General features: G+C 45.7%; 2 protein-coding genes across 2 annotated transcripts; both read left to right on the top strand.

Annotated features, from left to right (window-relative positions):
- Positions 1-17807: 17807 nt before the first annotated feature.
- Positions 17808-18629, top strand: LOC148049985 (uncharacterized). Its single transcript, XM_087706028.1, has one exon. The coding sequence runs from the start codon at positions 17808-17810 to the stop codon at positions 18627-18629; it is 822 nt and encodes a 273-aa protein (XP_087562154.1).
- Positions 18630-18824: 195 nt separating this feature from the next.
- LOC148049984 (uncharacterized) lies at positions 18825-24605 on the top strand. The gene is made up of 3 exons (XM_087706018.1): positions 18825-19158; positions 19801-22249; positions 23096-24605. The coding sequence occupies exons 1-3, from the start codon at positions 18825-18827 to the stop codon at positions 24603-24605; spliced, it is 4293 nt and encodes a 1430-aa protein (XP_087562144.1).
- Positions 24606-25934: the final 1329 nt, after the last annotated feature.

The following is a 25934-nucleotide window of genomic DNA, read 5'->3' as shown; positions in this document are numbered from 1 at the left end:
GCACTGGAGGCCCCCCAGAACTTTATAGAAAGGTCTTTTCCATCAGGATCATTTGGACAACTGTCTTGGTTGACTTCTCTTCTCCCCCCCCACCCCCAAAGGCCACGTTCAACAAAAGATTAAGCTTAGTTTGTATTGTTTTTTTAAAAAAAACTCCTGATATGGTAGAACATGGATATTTAATCAGTGATTCAACAAAAGTTGCCTTCTGTATTTAGAATAGAGTAGAATAGAAAAACAGAAGAGAACAGAATAAGGAAAAAGGAATAAGGAATTAGAGTAGAGCAGAACAGAGTAGAATAGAACAAGAGAGTTGGAAGGGACCTCGAAGGTCTTCCTCTCCATTGGGTTCCATGGAAACTCCCAGAGATTACCTGCCATGACTGGACATTGGAGATACTCTTTCCAAGCCTCATTGTGGTTGATCCATGCAGTTCATGCAATGCGTGTGCCACAGCATAAACGGCATTGTAGATGTTGTAACTTTCACCCGTCATGCTTGTTTCAAACACATAAGATGGCAGATTCTGTAAATTCTCCTTTCCTGTACATCGTGAACGGAAAATGACTCGTCCGTGGAACCTGCAGTTAAAGACCCTTTCCCACCATAGTGGGAGGAAAACGTCCCCTTGTGGGTTCAAAGGGTCTAAAGACAGGAGGAAACGGCTGAATCTGGGGACATCCCCGGCGTGGTCTCTGAAATGCAAAGCTCCATGCAGGGGCTTTAAAGGTTCCAAATCATATATGTAATCTATCGCACCAAATGTCCAATGGGAAGTTATTATCCAAACCTTCCAGAGCTGTGACTTTGTCCATAAAAATTCAGCACGTAAACGTTGAAAGAATTGTGAAACATTATCGAAGTCTCCAAAGAGAATAACCACTTCAGCGTTAAATAAAGTTTGGAGAAGGGAATTTAAATCCAACTTTGCAATATTATCAGAAATGAACAGGTTGCTGAAGGCCAGGCAGATCTCCTTCTCCTTCAGCATTGGCAGCAGAGCTGAGATGAAACGTTCTCCATTGTCATCTTCAGGGGCCACAAGGCCAACCCAGTTCCACTGGAAATGCAGGAGCAGCTGGACTAGACCTACGTACTGAGGAAATTCCTGGGGATTATTCTGGAAGAAGGAGGGATAACCGCTTCTGTCTCCCTGAGAGAACTCAAAGCCAACACCTAGCTGGAGAAAGCGAGAGACCTATTTAAGAGACAACGTACACTTTAATGTTGACTCCAAGGGTCCCCATTGTGTGATTATTGTCCCACCAGTCAGGCTGACTCATTCTGAGTGGCTGGGTTCATCTTCCTCCCTTCTTAGGAAGAGCTGCCAGTCTCCTATTTTGCTTGATTGCGTTAGATCAGAAGTCAAGGGAAGAATTTTAGAATTTAGAATTTTATTAGTATTTGTAGGCCGCCCTTTTCCCTGAGGGGACTCAGGGCGGCTCACACAAAAACTGGGAAGGGGGAATACAGACATTAAGACAGAAACATGTAGTAAAATAGCAAGCAACATACATTCATCATTCGGGAGGGGTAACTATCCTATCCCCAGGCCTGACGGGCGAGCCAGTTCTTCAAGGCTATGCGGAAGGCTTGGACGGTGGAGAGGGTACGAATCTCCACGGGGAGCTCGTTCCAAAGGGTCGGGGCTACTGCTGAGAAGGCCCTCCTCCTTGTAGTTGCCAGCCGACACTGGCTGGCCGATGGGATACGGAGGAGGCCTAATCTATGAGATCTTATCGGTCGCAGGGATGTAATTGGCAGAAGGCGGTCTCCCAAGTATCCAGATCCACCGCCATGTAGGGCTTTATGGGTGATTAATAGCACCTTGAAGCGCATCCGGAGATCAACAGGTAGCCAGCGCAGCTCGCGGAGGATAGGTGTTATGCGGGTGAATCGGGGTGCACCCGCAATCACTCGCGCGGCTGCATTCTGCACTAGCTGAAGTCGCCGGATGCTCCTCAAGGGCAGCCCCATGTAGAGCACATTGCAGTATTCCAGCCTAGAGGTCACAAGGGCCCGAGTGACTGTTGTGAGAGCCTCCCGATTCAGGTAGGGTCGCAACTGGCGCACCAGGCGAACCTGGGCGAATGCCCCCCTGGTCACAGCCGTTAAGTGGTGGTCAAATGACAGCTGTGGGTCCAGGAGGACTCCCAAGTTGCGAACCCTCTCTGAGGGGTATAAAATTTGACCCCCCAGCCTGAGTGGTGGAATAGTAGCCAAATCTTTGGGAGGAAAACACAACAGCCACTCGGTCTTTTCTGGGTTGAGCACAAGCTTGTTAACCCTCATCCAGTCCATAACGGCCTCGAGGCCCCGGCTCATCACGTCTACCGCTTCATTGAGTTGGCACGGGGCGGACAGATACAATTGAGTATCGTCCGCATATTGATGGTATCTAATCCCGTGCCTGCGGATGATCTCTCCCAGCGGTTTCATGTAGATGTTGAATAGCAGGGGGGATAAGACCGAGCCCTGAGGCACCCCATAATTTAGGGGCCTAGGGGACGATCTCTGCCCCCCCACTAACACCGACTGCGACCTGTCCGAGAGGTAGGAGGAGAACCACCGTAACACGGTGCCTCCCACTCCCACCTCCCGCAGTCGTCGCAGAAGGATACCATGGTCGATGGTATCGAAAGCCGCTGAGAGGTCGAGGACCAGGATGGAGGAACGTCCTTCATCCCTGGCTCTCCAGAGATCATCCATCAATGCGACCAAAGCGGTTTCTGTGCTGTAACCGGGCCTGAAGCCTGACTGGAAGGGGTCTAGGTAGTTTGCTTCCTCCAAGGACCGTTGGAGCTGGAAGGCCACCACCTTCTCAACAACCTTCCCCAGGAAGGGAAGGTTGGAGACTGGACGATAGCTATTAAGAACAGCTGGATCCAAGGATGGTTTCTTCAGGAGGGGTCTCACCACCGCCGCTTTCAGTGTGGCGGGGAAGTTCCCCTCCCGAAGGGAGGCGGTTACAACCGCCTGGATCCAGCCTCGTGTCACCTCACTGCAGTTAGTAACCAGCCATGAGGGACACGGATCCAGGACGCAGGTGGAGGTACTTACAGCTCTCATGGCCTTGTCCACATCCCCGGGGGTAACGTCTTGAAACTCAACCCAGAGCTGTTCTACTTGGTCCCCCTGCGCCTCGGCTGGAACTGCGGGGGTGGAGTCCAAGTCCGACCGAAACCGAGCAATTTTGTCCGCTAAGAATTGGGCATACTCTTCAGCTCTGCCCTGCAAGGGTTCCCCCGCCTCCCTTTTGTTCAATAGGGAGCGGGTTATCCTAAACAGGGCGGCTGGACGAGACTCAGCGGATGCTACCAGGGTGGCTATGTGCGATCTTTTTGCTGCCCTAAGTGCCCTGGTGTATTCCCTGGTGCAGGTGGTTACCATTGCCCGGTTCGATTCGGACTTATCGGACCTCCAACGGTGCTCTAGGCATCTCCTCCGGCGCTTCATCTCCCGGAGTTCCTCGGTAAACCAAGGGGGTCTCCGGGATCCGCCGCCTCGGAGGAGCCGCAGTGGCGCAATCCGGTCGAGGGCCTCCGACGCTGCCGAGTGCCACGCAGCAGCCAGAGTCTCCACCGGATTGTGGGCGAAAGTGTCAGGAATAACCCCAAGCTCTGTCTGGAACCTTGACGGCTCCATAAGACGCCTGGGGCGGAACCACCTGGTCGGTTCCTCCTCCCTACAGTGGGGGTTTGGCCTCCGGAAGTCGAGCCTCAGTAGGCAATGGTCTGACCACGACAGGGGTATGATGTCACTCCCCCTCAGACCAAGATCACAAATCCACTGCTCCGAGAGAAATACGAGGTCAAGCATGTGTCCCGCTGAATGGGTTGGGCCCCGAATTACTTGGGTCAAGCCCATGGCTGTCATGGAAGCCATGAACTCCTGCGCCCCATCAGAGTTTTCACCGAGCGACGGCAAATTAAAGTCCCCCAGGACCATCAACCTAGGGAACTCAATTGCCAGCTCGGCTACCGACTCGAGGAGCGAGGGGAGGGCTGCTGCAACGCTGTTGGGAGGCAGGTACGTTAGCAGCAGACCCACTTGACCCTTGAGGTCCAACTTTAACAGCAAAGACTCACACCCGACAATCTCCGGAGCAGGGACCCTACGAGGAACTAACGACTCCCGGATAACAGCGGCCACACCCCCACCCCTTCCCTGGGCTCTCGGCTGATGCAGCACCTGAAATCCTTCTGGGCACAGCTCTACAAGGGGGACTCCTCCCTCTGGGCCCAGCCAGGTTTCAGTAATACATGCCAGGTCTGCCCTCTCGTCTAAAATTAAGTCCCGGACGAGAGGAGCTTTATGTACGACAGACCTGGCATTTAGCGACAACAGCCTGAGACCAGGGTCCTGACTACTTGCGCCATCTGGTCTTGGAGTGGGACTCCTAGGGCCGGAAGGAGGGATCTCTGTAATGTAGCGAACCCTCCTTCCCCGGTAATGGCCTGCCCTAAAGTCCCCGCCGTATCTGCCCCTCCCTGTTACGACCGCAATACCCCGACCCTCTCCCGTGTCTCTGGTCCCCTCAACCACCCCCGTAGCCCCCGCAACTCCCGGCAGGTCCTCCGAATCATGCGTACTCATACACTCCCCCGAACAGTCCCCACGTAAAAAGTTAAAAACACAAAATTTACAGCAATATGGTCATAAAAGTTGCATTACAGCAATATGGTCATAAAAGAAGCCACCAACCTGATACAGAGAATAGACTGCACTGAAAGGGTAGCTACACTTTTATGAAGGCAAGTTTATGAAGGTTAGGATGGAATTCCTCCTGGAAAGTATATCAAAAAAAGTTTAAGTTTCCCTGTCCAGTTGTGTCCAACAACTGGAGAGGGATTGTCTATGGTTCTTATTCAAGAGAGCCAACGTCTGAAGACCCTTTCCATGGTCATGTGGACGGCATGACTATATGCCAAGGTGCATGGAACACTATCTTTCAACCGAAGTGGTACCTACTTATCTACTCACATTTGCGTGCTTTCAAGTTGCTAGGTGGGCAAGAGTTGAGGTGGGGACGGGAGCTCACCCTATTATGCAGCACCTGACTTTCACACCCGAGCTGTCAGCTTTCCAGCTGATGACCTCCACGTTTTAACCGCTGAGCCATTGCATCCTAATTATTCTGACCTAATTCAGAATTATTTCAATATCTATCATATGAGGGTTATATAAACAGTATCTTCACACACAAAATAATAAAATCAATTAAATTACGGGATGAATTCTCTAAGTCACAGAATCTACACGTTCCCCCACCCATCCAAAAAACGGTTGGACTTCTTCTGGGCTTCTGCTTCTCTTGTTTTTGTAATATATACTGTGTCCAGTGGAGGCCCCTTACCTGTGGGACCTTGAAGAGGCTGAAGATGGAGGCCATCTGCCTTGAGGATTTGTGGTTGTCACCTCCAATGACGGAAAGCAGAGGGTCCTGCCTGTCACATTTATATCCTGGAACCATTCGGCCTCGTGTGGAGAGGAGGAAGAGACTGAATAAGAAAATCCTCCTCTCAAATTGATGGTTGTCATAGATGTGGAAGCCAAGGGTGATGTTGGGAAGGAGAATTGGATCCTTGTTGACCTCTCTGACTGCAAATACCAAGGCCATAAACTGCTGGTAGTTCTTGGGTATTACTCTAGAATGAGGAAAACATTGGGGAACATTACAACAAGTTTTTTTTTATTGGGTCCGTCATCTGCACCTCCATAACTGTCTGGTTTGGTTCTGCAACCCAACAAGACAGACACAGACGTCAGAGGAGAATCAGAACTTCAGAAAAAACAATTACTACCAACCTGCACGCTGCACGAGTCAAAAAGAGGGCTGTGGAAATAGTTACAGACCCCTCGCATTCTGGACATAAATTGTTTCAACTCGTACCCCCCAAATGACACTATAGGGCAGTGCACACCATGACTACTAGACACAAGGACACCCCCCCCAAACACCATCACTCTGCTAAACAAATAATTTCCTCATCATTGTCAAACTATTCACTAAGGCTGCATTACTATTAGTCTTCTCATCGTTCCTATCACCCATTTCCTCCCACTTATGACTACAGGACTATAACTTTGTTGCTTGTATCCTTACAATTTATACTGATATCGATTGCTTCCTGACGGCTTATTTGTTCCCTATGACTATCATTAAGTGTTCTACCTTATGATCCCTGGTGAATGTATATTGTCTTTTAATGTACACTGAGAGCATCTGCACCAAAGACAAATTCATTATCCAATCACACTTGACCAATAAAGAATTCTATTCTTTTCTTTTCTTTCCTTTCCTTTCCTTTCCTTTCCTTTCCTTTCCTTTCCTTTCCTTTCCTTTCCTTTCCTTTCCTTTCCTTTCCTATTCTATTCTATTCTATTCTATTCTATTCTATTCTATTCTATTCTATTCTATTCTATTCTATTCTATTCTATTCTAAAGGTTGTTGTGCTGATGGAGTTTGACTTGCCTTTCGGGTGTCCTTTGGATTAGCAAGTCACTGGTTTCATTAGGTTGGTAAGGATGATCCTTAGTTAAACTTTGATGGCTTAGTAGTAAGAGAGGAGAAAAGCTACTCTGTCCAGTGGCTCTAATCCTTCCAAGTTGCTCCTCTTCCACCCTACTCAATGTGAGTCTTTCTTGGAGCAACTTATTCTGGTCTGCTAACCGTTGCTGAGCACAAGGCTCCAGTGGGCGTCACAGTACAGATTTCCTGAAAGCCATTCTTCATGAGCTCTGCCAGTTCCAAAACTGAGTCTTATTATTTTTACAATACCCCATCCTCTAAAAAGCTTTGAGCTTCTCCTTGAGTCTTCCAGCACGACTTTCAGTTCAAGTTAATATTATCAGTCAACTACTGAATTAGATCAACACCAGGTCTTCCATCTTATGTTATCCTCTTCCTGATGAAGCATTCTGGAAAGGTTGAGAATTCTAGCCTAATATTATGAATTTGGCTTTTTACTGAGAAAAGTACAGAAGATCTCAATTACACTAGGAAATTGCAAACCTCCCTAGAAGTCCCTGAGCCTCAAACAAAGCAAATAACAATCTACTTCTTTCCCCTCCAGGTAAAACTTACAACTTTCCAAAAACACGTGAGAATAGGTTTTTTTGATAGTCTTCAACATTGATGGCCATAAAGGTTTGCAGGTTCAAATTCCCACCAATGATGAAGTCACCAGACCTGTAATAGTCCCATTGTTCTGGAGTCTGGAAAGGGTTTGTCAACACACACACAGTTTCCATCCTCTGAGCAGAAGTTGAAGGCAGGAGCCAGAAGTGGAGCAGCAACGGGAAAAGAGTCATTCTTCTCACCTCCCCTCCTAGATCAGAAATCAAGGTTCCTGCAGAGGTAGAATGGCAGGCAGCCCTTGAAATCTCACCAGAACTTTAGCCCAATAGAAATAGGCTGTGCTGCCTGGATGGTCCCATAGCTGAATCAACTGTGCTTGCTCTTAGTTGTGGCCGGGCTATGACCAGAGAGAAATCTAAGACCAGCTGAGGCTCACCAAAGCCAGGAGTTTGCTATTTGCAAGACAGGGGAAGGCGAGATGTCCTGACTCCACTGGGAGAACTAAGAGCACATCTTTATAGCATGTTTTATCCTGGAATAGCAGGCCCTGCACATGTGGGGAAAACACCAGGAGGAGGAGGAGGAAATCCACAGGGGATACATTAAGAATTACTCTTCTCCTGATAATTGAAAGAAGAAGCAATTGTCTTATTGTCACAATTGCCTCATTCAATAACCAAGGAAGAAAACCCCTGATTCCATTTGGTTAGAATAAAAGTACTTTTACTGGATATGAAGTGAAAACAGCAAAAGTAAAACAAGATCTGAGGCTAAATGGCGCAAACTTGGACATATCAAAAGTTTACCCTAATCCCTCCCGCCCAACAACCCTTTGCTAAATGTCCAATCTCCAGCCCCCAAGGGTGTCATGTGGGGTGCAACTTCAGGTGGCCTCATCCAGTTGGTATGCAGAGATAGTTGGCCTTCACCAGACCCAAACATGAGCCTTCAGCATGTGCAGAAGATGGTGAGAACAAATCTTGAGTTCCAAATTCTTTCCCAGAAAGAATTTGGAACACAAATTATAAACTAACTCGATCAGTAGCACTCAAAGAAAGCATGTATAAAACGTTCTATGGTTGGCATTCACCACCAATGAGATTGGCCAAAATGTACCCGCACATGAACCCGACTTACTGGAAGTGCAAAAAAACACAAGGGACTTTCTATCATATATGGTGGACCTGCCTGGAAACTCAAAAATATTGGATGAAAGTTTGGAAAGTTTGGAACAAATTACAGAGGAACAAATAGAATACAAATTCAAACTCTTTCTTCTGGGAATAACCAAGGAGAAATATAGAAAGAAAATTAAATACATACTAATACATCTTCTGACTATAGCTAGAATAGCATTTGTCCAATTTTGGAAACAAAGTAATATTCCCCCAGACGAATTAGTGATTCAGAAAATTTTGGATTGTTCAGAAATGGACAAGTTAAGACTAAATTTAAAAGACAAAGAGGAGTCTGAATATTATGAAATATGGGATAATTGGTACAAATGGTTGCAAAACAGCAATAAAATTAATTCAGGAGAGAAACAACAGAGAGATGTATAGAACTGTAGATAAATGTATATAAATATAGAAGCAAAATAAGATTGATATGTACAGGTATGATACAATACAATACAATAGCAGAGTTGGAAGGGACCTTGGAGGTCTTCTAGTCCAACCCCCTGCCTAGGCAGGAAACCCTATACCCTTTCAGACAAATGGCTATCGAACATCTTCTTAAAGACTTCCAGTGTTGGAGCATTCACAACTTCTGGAGGCAACTTCTGTTCCACTGATTAATTGTTCTAACTGTCAGGAAACTTCTCCTCAGTTCTAAGTTGCTTCTCTCCTTGATTAGTTTCCACCCATTGCGTCTTGTTCTATACTCAGGTGCCTTGGAGAATAGCTTGACTCCCTCTTCTTTGTAGCAACCCCTGGAAGACTGCTATCATGTCTCCCTTAGTCCTTCTTTCTATTAAACTAGACATACCCAGTTCCTGCAACCATTCTTCATATCTTTTAGTCTCCAGTCCCCTAATCCTTTTTGTTGCTCTTCTCTCCACTCTTTCTAGAGTCTCCACATCTTTTCTACATCGTGGTGACCAAAACTGAATGCTGTATTCCAAGTGTGGCCTTACCAAGGCCTATTAAAGTGGTATTAACATTTCACGTGATCTTGATTCTCTCCCTCTGTTGATGCAGCCTAGAACTGTGTTGGCTTTTTTGGCAGCTGCTGCACACGGCTGGCTCCTATTTAAATAGTTGTCCACTAGGACTCCAAGATCCCTTTCACAGTTACTACTATTGAGCCAGGTACCACCTATACTGTACCCGTGCATTTTGTTTTTGTTGCCTAAATGTAGAACCTTACTTTTTCCCCCATTGAATTTCATTTTGTTAGATAGTGCCCAATGTTCAAGTTTGTCAAGATCCTTCTGTATCTTAAGCCTTAAGTCTTCTGGAGTGTTGGCTATTCCTGCCAGCTTGGTGTCATCTGCAAATTTCATGAGTTCCCCATTTATTCCCTCATCCAAATCATTGATGAAGATGTTGAAGAGTCCTGGGCCTAAAACAGAGCCTTGGGGTACTCCAGTGCATACTTCCCTCCATGTAGATGCAGTTCCATTGAGGACTATGGTAGTGGATCTGGATACTTGAGAGACCGCCTTCTGCCAATTACCTCCCTACGACCAATAAGATCACATAGATTAGGCCTCCTCCGTACTCCATCGGCCAGCCAATGCCGGCTGGCAACTACAAGGAGGAGGGCCTTCTCAGTAGTAGCCCTGACCCTTTGGAACGAGCTCCCCATGGAGATTCGTACCCTCTCCACCGTCCAGGCCTTCCGCACAGCCCTTAAGAACTGGCTAGCCCGTCAGGCCTGGGGACAAGGATAGCCGCCCCTCCCGAATGATGAATGTATGTTGTTTACTATTTTATTATATGTTCTTATGTCAATGTCTGTATTTCCCCCTCCCTGGTTTTATGTGAGCCGCCCTGAGTCCCCTCAGGGAAAAGGGCGGCCTACAAATATTAATAAATCTCTAAATCTCTATACGTTGAGTGCGGTTGGTCAGCCAGTTACGAATCCATCTGGTGGTGATGCTGTCTAACCCAAATTCTTCTACTTTATCTAGTAGTAGGTTATGGTCTACCTTATCAAATGCCTTACTGAAGTCCAAGTAAACTATATCGACGGCATTCCTCTGGTCCACTAATTTTGTCACTTTGTCAAAGAATGCAATAAGATTAATCCGGCATGATCTGTTTTTGACAAACCCATGTTGGCTTTTGGCTATTACTTTGTTTGCTTCTAGGTGTTCGCTAATTCGTTGCTTGATTATCTTTTCCAGAATCTTTCCTGGTATTGAGGTCAGGCTGATAGGTCTGTAGTTTCCTGGATCTATTTTTTTTTTCCTTTTTTGAAGATGGGAACCACATGAGCTCTTTTCCAGTCCTCTGGCAGTTCCCCGGTGCTCCAGGATCTCTGAAAGAGATAGTTCAATGGTTCTGAGATCTCATTTGCCAGTTCCTTCAGAACCCTGCGGAGTAATCCGTCCGGTCCTGATATTTGAATTCATCCAGTGTAGACAGGTGCTCACTTAACATTTTCTTCCCTATTTCAACTTGTGTTCCTAATCTGATTTTTGTGGCGCTGTTTTTGATAGGTTGGACTGTTTTATCCCTTTGTGTAAAGATAGATGCAAAAAATGAGTTAAATAGTTCTGCTTTCTCCCTGTTGCTTGTCACATTCTTGACACTTTCTCCCAGCCATGGACCAATTGTTTCCTTAACCTTTTTCTTGTTTTTAACATGTTGGAAGAAGCTCTTTTTGTTATTTTTTACTTTTATGGCATGCCTTTCTTCATGTCACTTCCCCACTTCATCTTTACAGGCTATTTGCTGTTATTCTGCATTAGTTATGCCCCCCCCCTTTCCACTTTTTATACTTATCTTTTTTGTCTTTCAATTTGTCAGAGAGTTCTTTATGCAGCCATGCTGGTTTCTTTTGGGAGCTGTTATTTTTCTTCTTCATTGGTATTGTGCTAGACTGGGCTTTTGTAATCTCATTTTTCAAAATTTCCCAAGCTTCTTGAGTTGTTTTCCCCTTGAGGATTCTCATCCATAGAATTTTTTCCCAAGCTCTCTCTAAATTTGTTGAAATTAGCTCTCTTAAGGTCCAAGACTCTAGTTTGACTTTGTACTACTACTTGTGTTTGCACAATGTTGAATTCCAATATGGTGGGAATGTCCTTGGTTCCCAGGAGAAATAATTTTTATTTTGGCTACAGGTCCTCAGCTATCTCTACTCCCCCTCCCATTCTCACAGCTCCAACCAACCTTGATCTAGCAGCCCTGAAGACGCTCCAAAATGGCTTCAGGGATGACACCAATGGTTATCTGTTGTGGCCCAGCAGGAGCCATTGGAGCTGCCACCAGACTTCAACAGCGAGGGGCCCTATGAGTCGGCTTTGGAGGATGTGGAGGACCCTGGACAGGGTTCCGACTCTGAGCAGGGCGCAGAGAGGCTGGTTGGCCACCAGGAGGAGCCTGAGCCTTGGACCAGTGAGGAGACGACAAGGGAGTTGTTCCTAGATGCCGGCACCGGAGAGCTAATAGGTGTAAGGAACAATTATACAATCACAGGAGGTAATTGCACTCAGCTGGTGGTCATTAGGCTCCTCTCCAGACTATAAAAGGACTGCTTGTGGACATGCCCCTTTTGCAGAAGTCAACACAGGAACGAATGTTGGAGAACATTATTGTGACCTTGGCAGGCTGGATTGCTGCCACGGCTTATCAGTGCTGGATTGCTGCACAAGCTTGTCTGTGCTGGTTTGCTGCCAAGGACCTGTCTGTCTGTTAATTAAATGCCGTAACTTATCTTTGGCTCGGAGTGTTTGTTGGTGTGGGACGAGGGGGGTCAGAACAGTTATCCGTTGGCCTAGTCGAGATTAGAGAAGGACCATGAGTGACATGATAGCAGTCTTCCAATATCTCAGGGGCTGCCACAAAGAAGAAGGAGTCAAACTATTCTCCAAAGCAGCTGAAGGCAGGACAAGAAGCAACAGATGGAAACTAACCAAGGAGAGATCCAACCTACAACTAAGGAGGAAATTCCTAACAGCAAAAACAATTGTGGAATGGCTTCCCTTCAGAGCCTTTGTTACATTCCAAGATGGCCTCTCCTACCAAAGGTTTCCTGGACATGGTCAGTTTCACGGTGGCCTTTCTGAGTAGGAAATTGCCCAACAGCTTTAATGAAGCCAAATTCATTACTTTTAGCATGCTGGTCTTTTGCAGTGTTTAGATCTCATTCCTCCCCACCTACCTGAGCACCAAAGGAAAGTCCATGGTGGCCATGGAGATCTTCTCCATTTTGGCCTCTGGGGCTGGTCTCTTGGCTTGCATATTTTTCCTCAAATGCTACATTGTCCTATTCAGGCCTGATCTTATTTGTAAAGAAAATATGATAAGAAATAAGAATCTCTAAGTAATTCAGGGAAACGCAACATTTATACTTATTCTGAGGCATATTTACAATGGGACAAACCATAAGAACCAAGAACCCACCAAGGCCATTTGCTCTCGGTGTCCAACAAACAAGTGAACTATTCTCAGAACAAAAGGTTGATTCCTAATTGGACAATGTGAACAGGCTTTCTTTTGCTGTGGTCGCGTGCAATAATGCTGTTCATAGAAGCATGGGACTAAAGCCGTTCAAAGTAGTGAACAGCATGGATTCATCCCAATGCCTGAGTATCCAAGGAATTCCCCCCTCCTCATTCAGCTTGACTGATTGGATGTCAACACTAAAAGCAACCTGGGAGAATGTTAAAAAGAACAACAGCTAAAGCAGCAGAAACCTATAAGAAACATGCAGATAAACACCAAGCTCCGCAATGACCATTCTTGGTGGGAGAGAAGGTTACCTCTCCACAAAATATTTGAGGTTAAAACTCCCTAGCAAGAAACTGGAACCAAAGTTTATAGGACCATTCCCCATAGTAAAGATCATCAACCCAGTCTCAGTGCAATTGACATTGTTCCCACTGCTAGGGAAGATAACCTGGTAGTATTCCATAGTAGCCTCTTAAAACTCATGGTCATATTGATCCTGAGACCACTACCCCAGGAGCCCCTGGATCCGGTGGTCATAGGGGGACAAACCCCTTATGAGGTGCAATGAATCCTTCATTCAAGGTGGCACAGGAGACAACCTCAATACTTAATCAAGTGGAAGGGCTACCCCTTATCAAAGGTATCCTGTGTCAAAATTAGAAATATCCAGGCTGATTGCCTTATAGCAAAATTCCATGCAGAAAATCCAAGCAAGCCTCGGGGGCGTCCCTAAATTCTATACCTGTACTCAAATTGTTTTTGTTTTGGACAGCTTGCCTTTGGGAAGTGAGGGGAGCCAAATGTCAACTCGTAAAGCATTTCCAAGTCTGTTATTGAGTTAGCATTGGAGGAAAGTGGGGAGAGTGTTCCACGCATACCTTCAGCTAGATTCGGATCTCAGATTACTACAGCAGGCTTGTGAGGCGTGGAATTTTACAACCTACTGCAGGGCCTCATTGGAGAATGTGATTTATGACACAGACTGAGGGGAGAGGAGAAACAGGGGTAAACTTTAGCCATAATTTAAGTGAGGTCAGATCTGACTCCATGCAGGTATTGCTGAAATGTTGTTCCTAATAAATGACTGGATTTCTTTTGAAACTTGGCTTGAGCCTCGTAAGTTAATTAGGGCATCTTTCAGAAAACTGACAGGAACTTTGACCTTAATTTGGGTGGGGAAAACCCCGGTACCTTCAGAATTGGATTTTTCACCAGATGTGTCAATATGAAATGCTTAATAATTTTGGACTTTGATAAACGTCTTGGCTTCGGAGTGTTGATTACATTGGGGCTGTTACTTGGAACTCTGAGAGTTGGTCTGAAATGGTATAGATTCTCTGACGTGAGCAGTGAGTTGGAGTACTAGAAGATCATCAAGGTCCCTTCGTGATCTCTTGTTCTGTTATTCATATTATCTGAACAACCTGTGGCACAGGCCAAATGCCCCATGTCTGCCTCATGATGTCCCATGCCCAACTCCACCATGATTCTCAAGTCCATCTGCTCTGTGGATGAACAGAAGGAGACAGAAACCTGTTTTTCCCTCTCTGACATATGAAGAAAACTAAGTAGATAAGACAGTTGCTTTTCCTTTCAATCTTTTTGACATGTTCAAATTTGCACCATTTAACCTCAGTTCTTGTTTTACTTTTGCTGTTTTCACTTCATATCCAGTAAAAGTACTTTTAACCAAATGGAGTCAGGGGTTTTCTTCCTTGGTTATTGAATGAAGCAATTGTGACAATAAGACAATTGCTTCTTCTTTCAATTATCAGGAGAAGAGTAATTCTTAATGCATCCCCTGTGGATTTCCTCCTCCTCCTGGTGTTTTCCCCACATCTGCAGGGCCTGCTATTCCAGGATAAAACATGCTATAAAGATGTGCTCTTACTTCTCCCAGTGGGGTCAGGACATCTCGCCTTCCCCTGTCTTGCGAATAGCAAACTCCTGGCTTTGGTGAGCCTCAGTTGGTCTTAGATTTCTCTCTGGTCACAGCCCGGCCACAACTAAGAGCAAGCACAGTTGATTCAGCTATGGGACCATCCAGGTAGCACAGCCTATTTCTATTGGGCCAAAGTTCTGGTGAGCTTTCAAGGGCTCCCTGCCATTCTACCTCTGCAGGAACCTTGATTTCTGATCTAGGAGGGAAGGTGAGAAGAATGACTCTTTTCCCGTTGCTGCTCCACTTCTGGCTCCTACCTTCAACTTCTGCTCAGAGGATGCAAACTGTCTGTGTGTTGACAAACCCTTTCCAGATTCCAGAACAATGGGATTCTTACAGGTCTGGTGACTTCATCATTGGTGGGAATTTGAACCTGCGAATCTTTAATGTCAGGAAGAATAAAGTCTATGAAAAAAACCTGTTCTCACCTCGTTTCCTATCGGAGTAAGTTTCACCTAGAGGGAAAATATGTAGATAATTATTTAACCTTGTTTTGGATTCAGGTAAACTTTTAAGAAATCTTTCTTCTGGGGAGGTTTGCAATGTCCAAGCATATTTCAAATCTTTCTGCTATTCATAGAAGAGGCTAAAATCCTCAGTGTTTTAGAGCTCATCGTCAGGAAGATGATAAATATAAAAAAGTGAAAAGAGGGAAAAAAGAACTTGTGTTGATCCAGGGGAGAAGTTGAGTTAAAAGATTAATTTGGACAGAGGGTCATGGTGGGACACTGAAATAAAAGCTCAAGTGTTTTCCTGTATGGGACACTGAAAAAAACATACAAGATTCAGCTTTGGAATCACCAATGCTTATTATTAAGGGTCATCAGTAAATCTTTGCCCCCCTCCCCCCACCATAGTCCAGTTCTCAGCAATGGTTACCAGACCTGAATTAGATGCTCAACCAAATTGATTAGGCTGCTAGAGGAGCAATTTGGAAGCAAAGTGGAGCAAAGTGAAGAAGGAAGGGATGAGACCAAATGGTCTGTGATATGGACAGAGTAGCTTTTCTCCTCTCTTACTACTAAGCCATCAAAGATTAACCAAGGAACATCCTTAGAAACCTGATGAAACCAGGGTCTTTCTGCTCCACAGGACGCCAGGAAGGCAAGTCAAACTTCAAACTTTCTTCTAATGTTTCCCAATGTTTTTCTCACTGTAGACTCCTATCCAAGAACTACCAGCAGTTCCTGGCCTTGATGTTTGCAGTCAGGGAGATCAACAAGGATCTAATTCTCCTTCCCAACATCACCCTTGGCTTCCACATCTATGACAATCACAAGTTGCCGAGGAGGATTTTCTTATTCAGCCTCTTCCTGCTCTCCACAAGAGGCCGAATGGTTCCAGGCTACAAATGTGACAGGCAGGACCCTCTGCTCTCCGTCATTGGGGGTCTCAACTCCAAATCCTCAAGGCAGATGGCCTCCATCTTCAGCCTCTTCAAGGTCCCACAGGTAAGGAGGCTCCCTCAACTAAGAAACAGAGATGATCACCTCCCCTAGAGTTGGACAACTGGACAGGAAAGGCTTGAACTTTTTTTGCTATACTTTCCGGGAAGGATTCCATCTTAACCTTCCTAATTTTGGATATTTTACACAGAAGTGTAGCTACCCTTTCAGTGCAGTCTATTCCCTGTATGTCACCATTAAAATGTACTTTGTCTCTTAAAGAGGTCTCTTGCTTTCTCCAGCTAGGTGTTGGCTTTGAGTTCTCTCAGGGAGACAGAAGCGGTTATCCCTCCTTCTTCCAGAATAATCCCAAGGAATTTCCTCAGTACGTAGGTCTAGTCCAGTTGCTCCTGCGTTTCCAGTGGAACTGGGTTGGCCTTGTGGCCCCTGAAGATGACAATGGAGAACGTTTCATCTCAGCTCTGCTGCCAATGCTGAAGGAGAAGGAGATCTGCCTGGCCTTCAGTAACCTGTTCATTTCTGATAATATTGCTAAATTTGCTTTCAAATCCCTTCTCCAAACTTTATTTAAAGCTGAAGTGGTTATTCTCTTTGGAGACTTTGAATATGTTTCACATTTCATGCTCCGTTTGCATAGTGCTTTAGTATCTGAAGAGTCACCATTTTGGAAAGTTTGGATAATAACTTCCCATTGGACATTTGGTGCGATAGGATATCCATACAAATTGAGAGTGTTAAAGTTCTTGCATGGATCTCTGCATTTCAGAGACCACGCCGGGGATGTCCCCGGATTCAGCCGTTTCATCCTGTCTTTAGACCCTTTGAACCCACAAGGAGACGTTTTCCTCCCTCCATGGTGGGAAAGGGTCTTTAACTGCAAGTTCCACAAACCACGCAGATCCTTTTCACGATGTACAGGAAAGGAGAATTTACAGAATGTGCCAACTTTCGTGTTTGAAACACGCATGACGGGTGAAAGTTACAACATCTACAATGCCGTTTATGCTGTGGCACACGCATTGCATGAACTGCGTGGATCAGGACGGCGACCAACCACAACGACACTTGGAAAGAGGATCTCCAATGTCCAGTCATGGCAGGTAATCTCTGGGAGTTTCCATGGAATCCAATGGAGAGGAAGGTTCCTTTATGCATTTGCTGAATCACTGATTAAATAACCCCATGCTAACATACCAGGAGTTTTTTTAACACAAATTAAGCTTAATATTTTGTTGAACGTGGCCTTTGGGGGTGGAGAGGGGGAGAAGAGAAGTCAACCAAGACAGTTGTCCAAATGATTCTGATAGAAAATCTGGCACCCTTCAGATGGGACAGAGAAGCTAAGGCAATATCTTGCTGAGGGCCACTTTGCCCTGTTGGGGGGTGGGGCTGCTGCTCCTTGCCTTCCAGGCGCCACGGGTTTCCTTTTACCCCGGGAGCCAGCAACAGCAGCCCGACCACACCAAGGGGGATACGCATTGTGAGTCCAAGAACCCTGCAAACTTAGGAAAAGAGCTGTGGTGTTTCCTGGCCAGGATCCGTGGGGAGAAGACGTCTCAGGCGAGTATCTTGTTAATTGTATTGTACCTATCTCGTTTGAAGATAGAAGGAGGAACCTGATCACTTCCTCGGACTCGGGACGGCTGTCCTAACGAAGTCCAGTTAAGTTGTGTGGGTGGTTAAACCAGCGCAGTTCCTGCAGGTGGCCATTGAGTTCCGGCTTCTGGGGCCTCAGGTCGCTGGTAGTGTGTTAGGATGGGTGGAGGAAGCAGCATACCCAGCACACCGCTGGATTGCATGATTAAAGGATTTGACTCATATTTCAACCATACTGACTATAAAGTCCCTTATCCAAAATTGACCAAGGATAGGCTTATTTACTTGTGTCAGAACCAGTGGCCACATATGGGGGTAGGATGGCCAATGGGAGGAACGTTTCAAAACCAAATTATAGATGATTTAACTTCGTTAATTGCTGCAAACGAAGAACGCTATCCCAATCAGTTTCCATATATAGATCAGTGGGGAGATGCTGTAGCAGGGCAGGCGGATGAATTATTACAGTGCCAAGCCGAAATGGTTCGCCTGTGTGTGGTTAGACCGAAGGAAAAGGGGAAGTTGAGGTTAACTCCCAGACGTGTCAAAAATGTAGCAGCTTCAGAGACAAAAGGGTCAGAGAAGAAAAGGATTTTTGCCCAAGACGAAGAGGAACTTTTCAGACCTCCACCTCCCTATGCATCGGCACCTCTGCCACCGCAGGGGGCTGTAGGCATTGTTGTGCCCCAGGCTATGGGTGTTGTTGTTGCGGACAGTGGAGATAAGGAAAGTGCTGTGGGGACAGGGGATCCTCAGGCAACAGGAGGGGCAGTGAGAAGAAAGGAGCCCAAGGAGGGTGGTTTAGGGGCTACGGGAATTAGAAGAGAAGGGCCAGTAACCAGACGATTGGGGGTGGAAAGGGCGAAAGCTGAGAGAGAGGAAAGTACGTTGTTAGAGGAAAAGGAAGGACTCTTTCCGTTAAGAGTATCAGAACAACAGGTGGGCGTGAACGCCCAGGGAGATCTGGAATACCGCCCTTGATTTCAATACATCCCTTTTTCAACTACGGATTTATTGAATTGGCGGCAGCATTTCGGTCCGTTGTCCGTAAAGCCCACGGAAATGACGGATCTGTTTCAAACCATTATGCACAGTCATAACCCCAATTGGCGAGATATACAATAGCTGTTAACTACGTTGCTAACAGCAGAGGAGAGAGAGAAATGCAAAGCAGGAATGCGAGAGGTTTTTAGAGAACGTTATCATACAGAAGTAGATAGAGCTCAGAAACTGTTGGAAGAAGCACCGGAACGGGATCCTGGATGGGATCCTAAGGTAGCAGGGGACATGGCAAAGATACAAACGTATCAGACCCTGATAGTGGCAGCTCTCAAGAAGGCAGGAAAACCCCCTGTGAATTTGTCTAAGCCTTCATTAGTTATGCAAGGAGCAGATGAGAGTCCAGAAGCATTCCTTCAGAGGTTGATTGAGGCTTATGAGTTGTATACTCAAATGGACCCGAGGGCTCCGGAGAATGTAAGGATGTTGAATGAGAGATTTATTGCGCAAAGTGCGTTGGACATTCGTAAGAAATTGCAAAGGTTAGAGGGAGCGCTAGGGAAGAATACGACTGAGTTGGTAGAGGTGGCTAGAAAAGTGTATGTGAATAGGGATAAGGTTGAGAAGAAGGACAAAGATGATCGTATGCATAAGAAGACGGAGTTGTTGGCGTTGGCCTTACAGGGAGGAAGGACAGGATTGGGGCCAAATCAATGTGCCCATTGCGGATCTGAAGGTCATTGGCAGAGAGAGTGTCCAAAAAGGTTGACTCTTAGGGGACGTGGAGTGTTTAGGGGCCCGCCCGGGCGACGCCCGTTGGGCCGTAACATGGTAGGTCGTGGAATGCCTGGGCAAGGGATGATGAGCCGAGGAGGGCCACCCAGACATCCAGGTCGTGGATGGGGATCGCAACCGGCTCAGGGTCAAGGAGGAAGAGGTTTCAATACTCAAGCAAATGTAGGAGTAGAGGGCATTGGATTGGCAGGAATTGGTTGGTCAGATTGACGGGGACCTGGCTTGGAGCAGACTCCCCCCGAGCCAATGGTTACTCTGAATATTGGGGGTCAACAGACTACCTTTTTAGTAGACACAGGGGCTGGACGATCGGTGATAAATAACCCAATAACTACCCCTGGTCCATACCAAATTCAAGTACAAGGAGTGTCTGGACAAGTTGTAGGACGTCAAGTCTTGAAACCAGTCACCTGTACTTTTAAGGGCTCTGAAATTCAACATGAGTTCCTGTATATACCCGAATGTCCTGTCCCATTGTTAGGAAGGGATTTGTTGAGCAAGTTAGGAGCTACTATTTCCTTTGATGAGGGAAAGCAGTATCTCACTGTTAGTCACCGGCCTGATGAAATGTGGAGGTTGATGGTGGTTAGGACTTCTGAGGAAGAATGTTTGGACATATGGAGGGAATTTGATGTACCAGGATTATGGGCTGAGGATAACCCTCCGGGGTTTGCAGCACATCACCCCCCTATTATTGTAGAATTGAAGCCCCTGGCAACTCCTGTTCACATTGGGCAACGACCCTATTGGAGGGAAGCCATCCTGTCTATATACGACTGTATTCTAACATACTTAGATGCTGGAGTGTTGGTTCCTATTCAATCCCCATGGAACACTCCAATTCTGCCTATCCTAAAACCAGACGGGTCCTTTAGACCAGTGCAAGATTTGTGCGTGGTTAATGATAGGACAGTCACAATTCACCCGTCTGTGTCTAATCCATATACTCTACTCAGTCTCATCCCACCTAATGCCACATGGTTCTCAGTGATTGATTTAAAGGATGCCTTCTTCACTATACCTATTCATCCCGTTAGCCAGCCATTGTTTGCTTTTGAATGGGAAAATCCGTATACTGGAACAAGGAGCCAATATACCTGGACAAGGTTACCTCAGGGGTTCAAAAATTCCCCAACTCTCTTTGAAACCGCGTTGGCCAAGGATTTACAATATTTTATCCCCTTCCAACAGGGAGATTCGATTTTACAATATGTGGATGATGTGCTGGTCACTGGACAGTCACGGGATGGTTGTTGGGAAAATACGAGACGTATGTTGTGTTTGTTGTTAGATTGTGGATATCGAGTGTCCAGAAGTAAGGCTCAGTTAGTCCAACAACAAGTCCGTTATTTAGGTTATGACATAATGCAAGGGCAAAGAGCACTAGGCCCGGAAAGAAAGCAAGCGTTGCTTAATCTGGCGAGGCCAACCGATAGGAGGCAATTGAGAGGCTTTCTAGGCTTGGCAGGTTTTTGTAGAATTTGGATTCCAAATTACGCACTAATGGCAGCCCCACTTTATTCGTCTACCAAGGGAAGTAAGACAGACCCCTTCCTTTGGACAAAGGAGCAGGATCAAGCCTTTGATGCAATTAAAGAAGCTCTATTAAGAGCTCTGGCCTTGGCCCTGCCAAATCTGAGTAAGCCCTTCAATTTGTATGTGGATACACGTAAGAATGTCGCTTTAGGAGTGTTGACTCAGCAGCTTGGCCAGTGGCAACAACCAGTTGCATATCTGTCAAAACAACTAGACGCTGTGGCGCAAGGGTGGCCGCATTGTTTGAAAGCTTTAGCAGCCATTGCGGAATTGCTGCAAGATTGTAACAAACTCACTTTTTCCTGTCCAATCAAGGTCCACACCCCACACTCTGTTCAAGCAATTCTTGATCAGAAGGGCCATTTGTGGATTAGTAACCAACGAATCATCAAATACCAGGCCATGATGATTGAAAACCCCCAGGTTCATCTAGTGGTTTCTACCTCATTAAATCCTGCTACTCTCTTGCCTACGGAAACAGAGGCGGAACATGATTGTGTACAAGTATTGGAAACCGTTTATTCCACACGACCCGATTTAACTGACATACCTTTACCTCAGGTGGATTATAATTGGTTTACCGATGGGTCTAGTTATATACATCAGGGGATGAGAGTTGCAGGCTATGCCATTGTTGATGATGAGGGGGTAATTGAAAGCGGGCCATTGGGAGCAGGAAAAAGTGCACAAGTGGCAGAATTGTGGGCCCTCATTCGGGCATTGGAACGGGCTGAAGGTGAACGCTTGAATGTATGGACGGATAGTAAATACACCTTTTTAACTTTACATGCTCATGGTGCTGTATACAAGGAAAGGGGATTTAGGGATTCAGCTGGCAAATATATACAACATAGCCATTTAATTCAGAGATTGATAGATGCGGTCCAAAAACCAATAAAGGTGGCAGTTATGCATTGTAGAGGTCATCAACGAGGTGACGATAGAATTGTTTTAGGGAACAGGGCAGCAGACGCTGAAGCACGAGCCGCAGCATTGCGTCATGAGCCTCTACCAGACGTGTTTATTAATGTTGCCTTGGATTTAGGGGTTATACCAGTAGACATCCAACCCTCTTACTCTTTATCTGAATGTGATAAGGCAGTCAACGATTTGATGGCAGTCATCGATAAGGGCTGGTACGTTCTTCCGGATGGAAGGATATATGTGCCTTCCACGGTGGCATGGCAATTGGTTCGTTCCACTCATGAAACCCCCCATATGGGGAAAACAGCTTTGGAGTCTGCTCTTATGAGGGATTACTATATAGATGGGTTAGCAGGGATGGCAGTGAAAGTAGCATCTTCCTTGCTTTCATTGTGTGCATTATTTGTATTGTGAAGTACGCCAACCCAACGGTCCGACAATCAATTGACGGAACTGTGAGAGCGGTTGACTGGTTGCTAAGTCACTCCGGAAGCTGACTTTCTACGCACGGGTGAAGAATAGTGGACCGGCATACAACCTTTAATAATTTTCGTTTTTTTTATCATCCTTACTAACCATATGTGCTGGTTTTGTACCTGTAAATGTGGATGTTGTTGTTGTGCCCACTGTATTGACTGTGTCCAGCATAGCTATTGTAACATTAAGTGTGATATTGTTCACACTTAACAATGTTAAGTGTATCATACACAGTCACCCCAAGGGTGTAGGTCTACTAAAATGAATTGCCTTCATAACAAAACTATGTATAGTTTGTGCACCCTGCAAGGAAAGACTGTATGTTATAATCCCAACACTCCAGTTCGCCTCAATGTTACCCTGTGGACAGGTCTGCCCAAGGTGGGTACTAGAAATCGCCCAGAGGGAGAAGGCAAGCTGTATTTCCTTAATTATACTGTACAACTGCAACAGGGTAAACAGCCCCTAATTTTAATGTTTGATGCATGCACTGCCCTGAGCAGAGGCTTTGGAGTGTCTTGTGGAGGTCAGACTTGGGTTAATGCTTATAAAGCTAATCATAAATACTTATGTGAAACTTCAATTAATTGGAACCATGGTAATCCTAACCAATGGTTACCATGTGGAGGCACTATAAAATGTAGTGGTTGGGAATGTGTTTGCGACTATACAGGAGGCGGTTATAAGGGATGTTCTTATGTAACTTCATTCCGTAGAGATGTTGGGAATATGATACGGATGGAAATATCCCGTAACATCCCATCCATAGTGACGTATGGCTTTGGAATTGATGGCCAAGGGCAGGACCCAAATACATACTTAACTGTTAAAGTTGAGAAGGTTAAAGATGGAGAAGTAAAATCCCTCGGATGGTCGGTGTACGATACCTTACAAAAATTAGAAGACCCACTACCAATAAGTACTAAGGCAAACAATTTATTCATAGAAATGGCTGAGCAGGTAGCTAAAACCTTGACTGTTAAAAACTGCTTTGTTTGTGGAGGAACAAACATGGGTGAGCAGTGGCCATGGGAAGCCATGGAAGCTGATCCAGCAGTATATAACAATCTCTCCTATGCTGGTAATATCACAGCCAGGAAAGATTTTACTGGGATTGTGTGGACTTTGTCCACTAATCTGGTGGGGAGAAATTGTTTTGTAAGGAATGGATCAGTTCATGTTGGAGATCTGATTTGTTTGGGATCATGGAATCAGGGCTACAGCATCTGGTCTTCACCAGCTAACATTACTCAGCCTCCACGTTTTGATATGACCCATTTGAATTACTTGGATTCTTCTTCTATAGATGACCTATGGAAAGCTCCAGAAGCTATGTACTGGATTTGTGGAAAGCTAGCCTATGAAACTTTGCCTAGAGATTGGTCTGGGTCATGTATTTTGGGATGGATTAAACCCTCATTCTTTTTATTACCCATGAAAGCCCGCCAAGTGCTAGGAATCCCACTGTATGAGAAGGTCGGTCTCCAGACTAGAAGGAAACGGGAACTTGATACAGTCTTTACCAATTTCCTTTGTAAGGACTGGGCCGCCTTTGAAGATAGCGATGTTTGGAGTTCGGAGAGAATTGTATGTACCTATGGCAGGGCTACGTGGGCAGAGGATGGATCTTACGGGTATCGCACGCCCATTTATATGTTAAATAGAATTATTCGCCTCCAAGCAGTACTAGATTTAGCGGGCCAACGTATTGATAAGGCCCTTAATATAATATCCGCTGCTACAGATAAAATAAGGACCGCAGTGTATCAGAATCGCTTAGCTTTAGATTACTTGCTGGCTAAAGAAGGGGGCGTATGTGGTAAGTTTAATCTTTCTAATTGTTGCCTGCAAATAGATGAAACTGGAACTGTTATTAAACAATTGACTACAGAAATGCGTCAGTTGACTCACAATCCTGACCAGGTGTGGCGAGGATTCAACTTTAAGGAGATCTTTGGTTCCTGGTTTCCTAAATTACCAGGCTTACAAGCTATAGTTGCGTTAATAGGCTTAATTGCTGCAGGATGTGTATTAATCCCTTGTGTTTTACCTATTTTTGTACGCACTATTTCTAATAGTTTATCCTTAATAGCAGAGCGAAAAGCAACAGCACAGGTAATGGCTTTATGGGAATATGAGAAAATGCGTCCTGTGGAAGAACCGTCCAATGAACCTGAGTATGTGACTCTTCTGGAAATGTCAGATGAGTCACAAAGGGGGGACTAAGGTGGGCTAAAAGGCCCAATTATGAGCCATGGCCTATAGATCATGTTTAATATCAAATACTCTGATTAAAGCTGAGGTTTTGCACCATTAAGCAGAAAACAATTGCTGACAGTTGCTGAAGGAGCAATAAATATTTTTACACATCTGGGAACAAGCCGACCCAGACGGGGAGTTTCCTGTCATCTTGCAAGATGTGCCCTGTTTATGTCATGCATGATCTATATGGTGCTGACCATGTATATTTTAGGAATAGTAACTGTTGGCCATCTGGCATAGACAGTTTTTGGTTCCTCTCATGACCTTATATGCTTAAACACTGCCTCTATAGATGATGACGTAATTTGCACTATAAATGTATGGCTTTAAGGACCCTTCGGGGTTCAAACTCTTGATGCTTATTTGGCACGTTTGAACCTGCGCATTCAATAAACTTTTCCTATATTGCATCGCTTGGCTTCATTGTCTCTTAATTCTACTACAAAAAGACCTTCCTATAAAGTTCTGGGAGGCCTCCAGTGCTCCATGGAGTTTCCTGCAGTGGCCATTCCATGCAGGAGGCGCCAACTCAGAGCTAGATGACAATCTGGGTGATTTTGTGAGCAAGAAGCTTCAAGGGGTTAGTTACAGTCCGAGTGGGCATATTTGCAGAACCAGCCCAGTTTCCTTCAGTACGTAGCCTGAATCCGACCTGTAAGATCCTTTCGATCTTGGTTTGTGTTTCTACGGGTTATCCCCCTGTGTGACTAGCCTAGTTTAGTTGGCCACTTGTTGTTTGGCTGCCCAGAGTCGCCATATCCGTGAGATGGGTCACACAGAAGTGAAATAAATGGCTCAGCTTGTTGTGTGAAAGCAGCCTCTGTCAAACTCAGCCCACGCAGCTGGACCGGAAGTGTCTTGATCAGGGGTGGGATTCAAATATTTTAGCAACTGGTTCTCTGCCCAATTTTGTGTGAGCATGGCCATGGTGGGCACAGCCTACCTGGCCTCCTGCACCATGGCATTTTTGCCCTCCTCCCCAGGCTCCGGAGATTTCCCTTGAGCCTCAGGGAGAGCAAAACCGGCCTCTCCTGGCCTCCAGAGGCTCTCCAAAGGCCAGAATAGGCCGTTTCTGAACTTTTGGAACATCCAGAAGGCAGGTTTTTCGCCCTCCCAGAGCCTCCACACAGGCCCAGCACTTACCTGGCATCCAAAATGGGCCGCGTGGAGAGTACTGGGAGGGGCATGGCAGAGTGGATGGGGCCAGCCAGTCCTTGCAAATACCAGTTCAGCGAACCAGATGTAAAATTAGCATTCGGTCTTCCCGAACCGGTTCGAACTGGCTGAATCCCA

Source organism: Thamnophis sirtalis, unplaced genomic scaffold (genome assembly GCF_051295495.1).
Source record: "Thamnophis sirtalis isolate CommonGarterSnake01/CBP01778 unplaced genomic scaffold, rThaSir2_p1.2 scaffold_1, whole genome shotgun sequence".
In the NCBI taxonomy this organism is placed as follows: Eukaryota; Metazoa; Chordata; class Lepidosauria; order Squamata; family Natricidae; genus Thamnophis; species Thamnophis sirtalis.
This window is presented reverse-complemented; position numbering and strand designations above follow the sequence as displayed.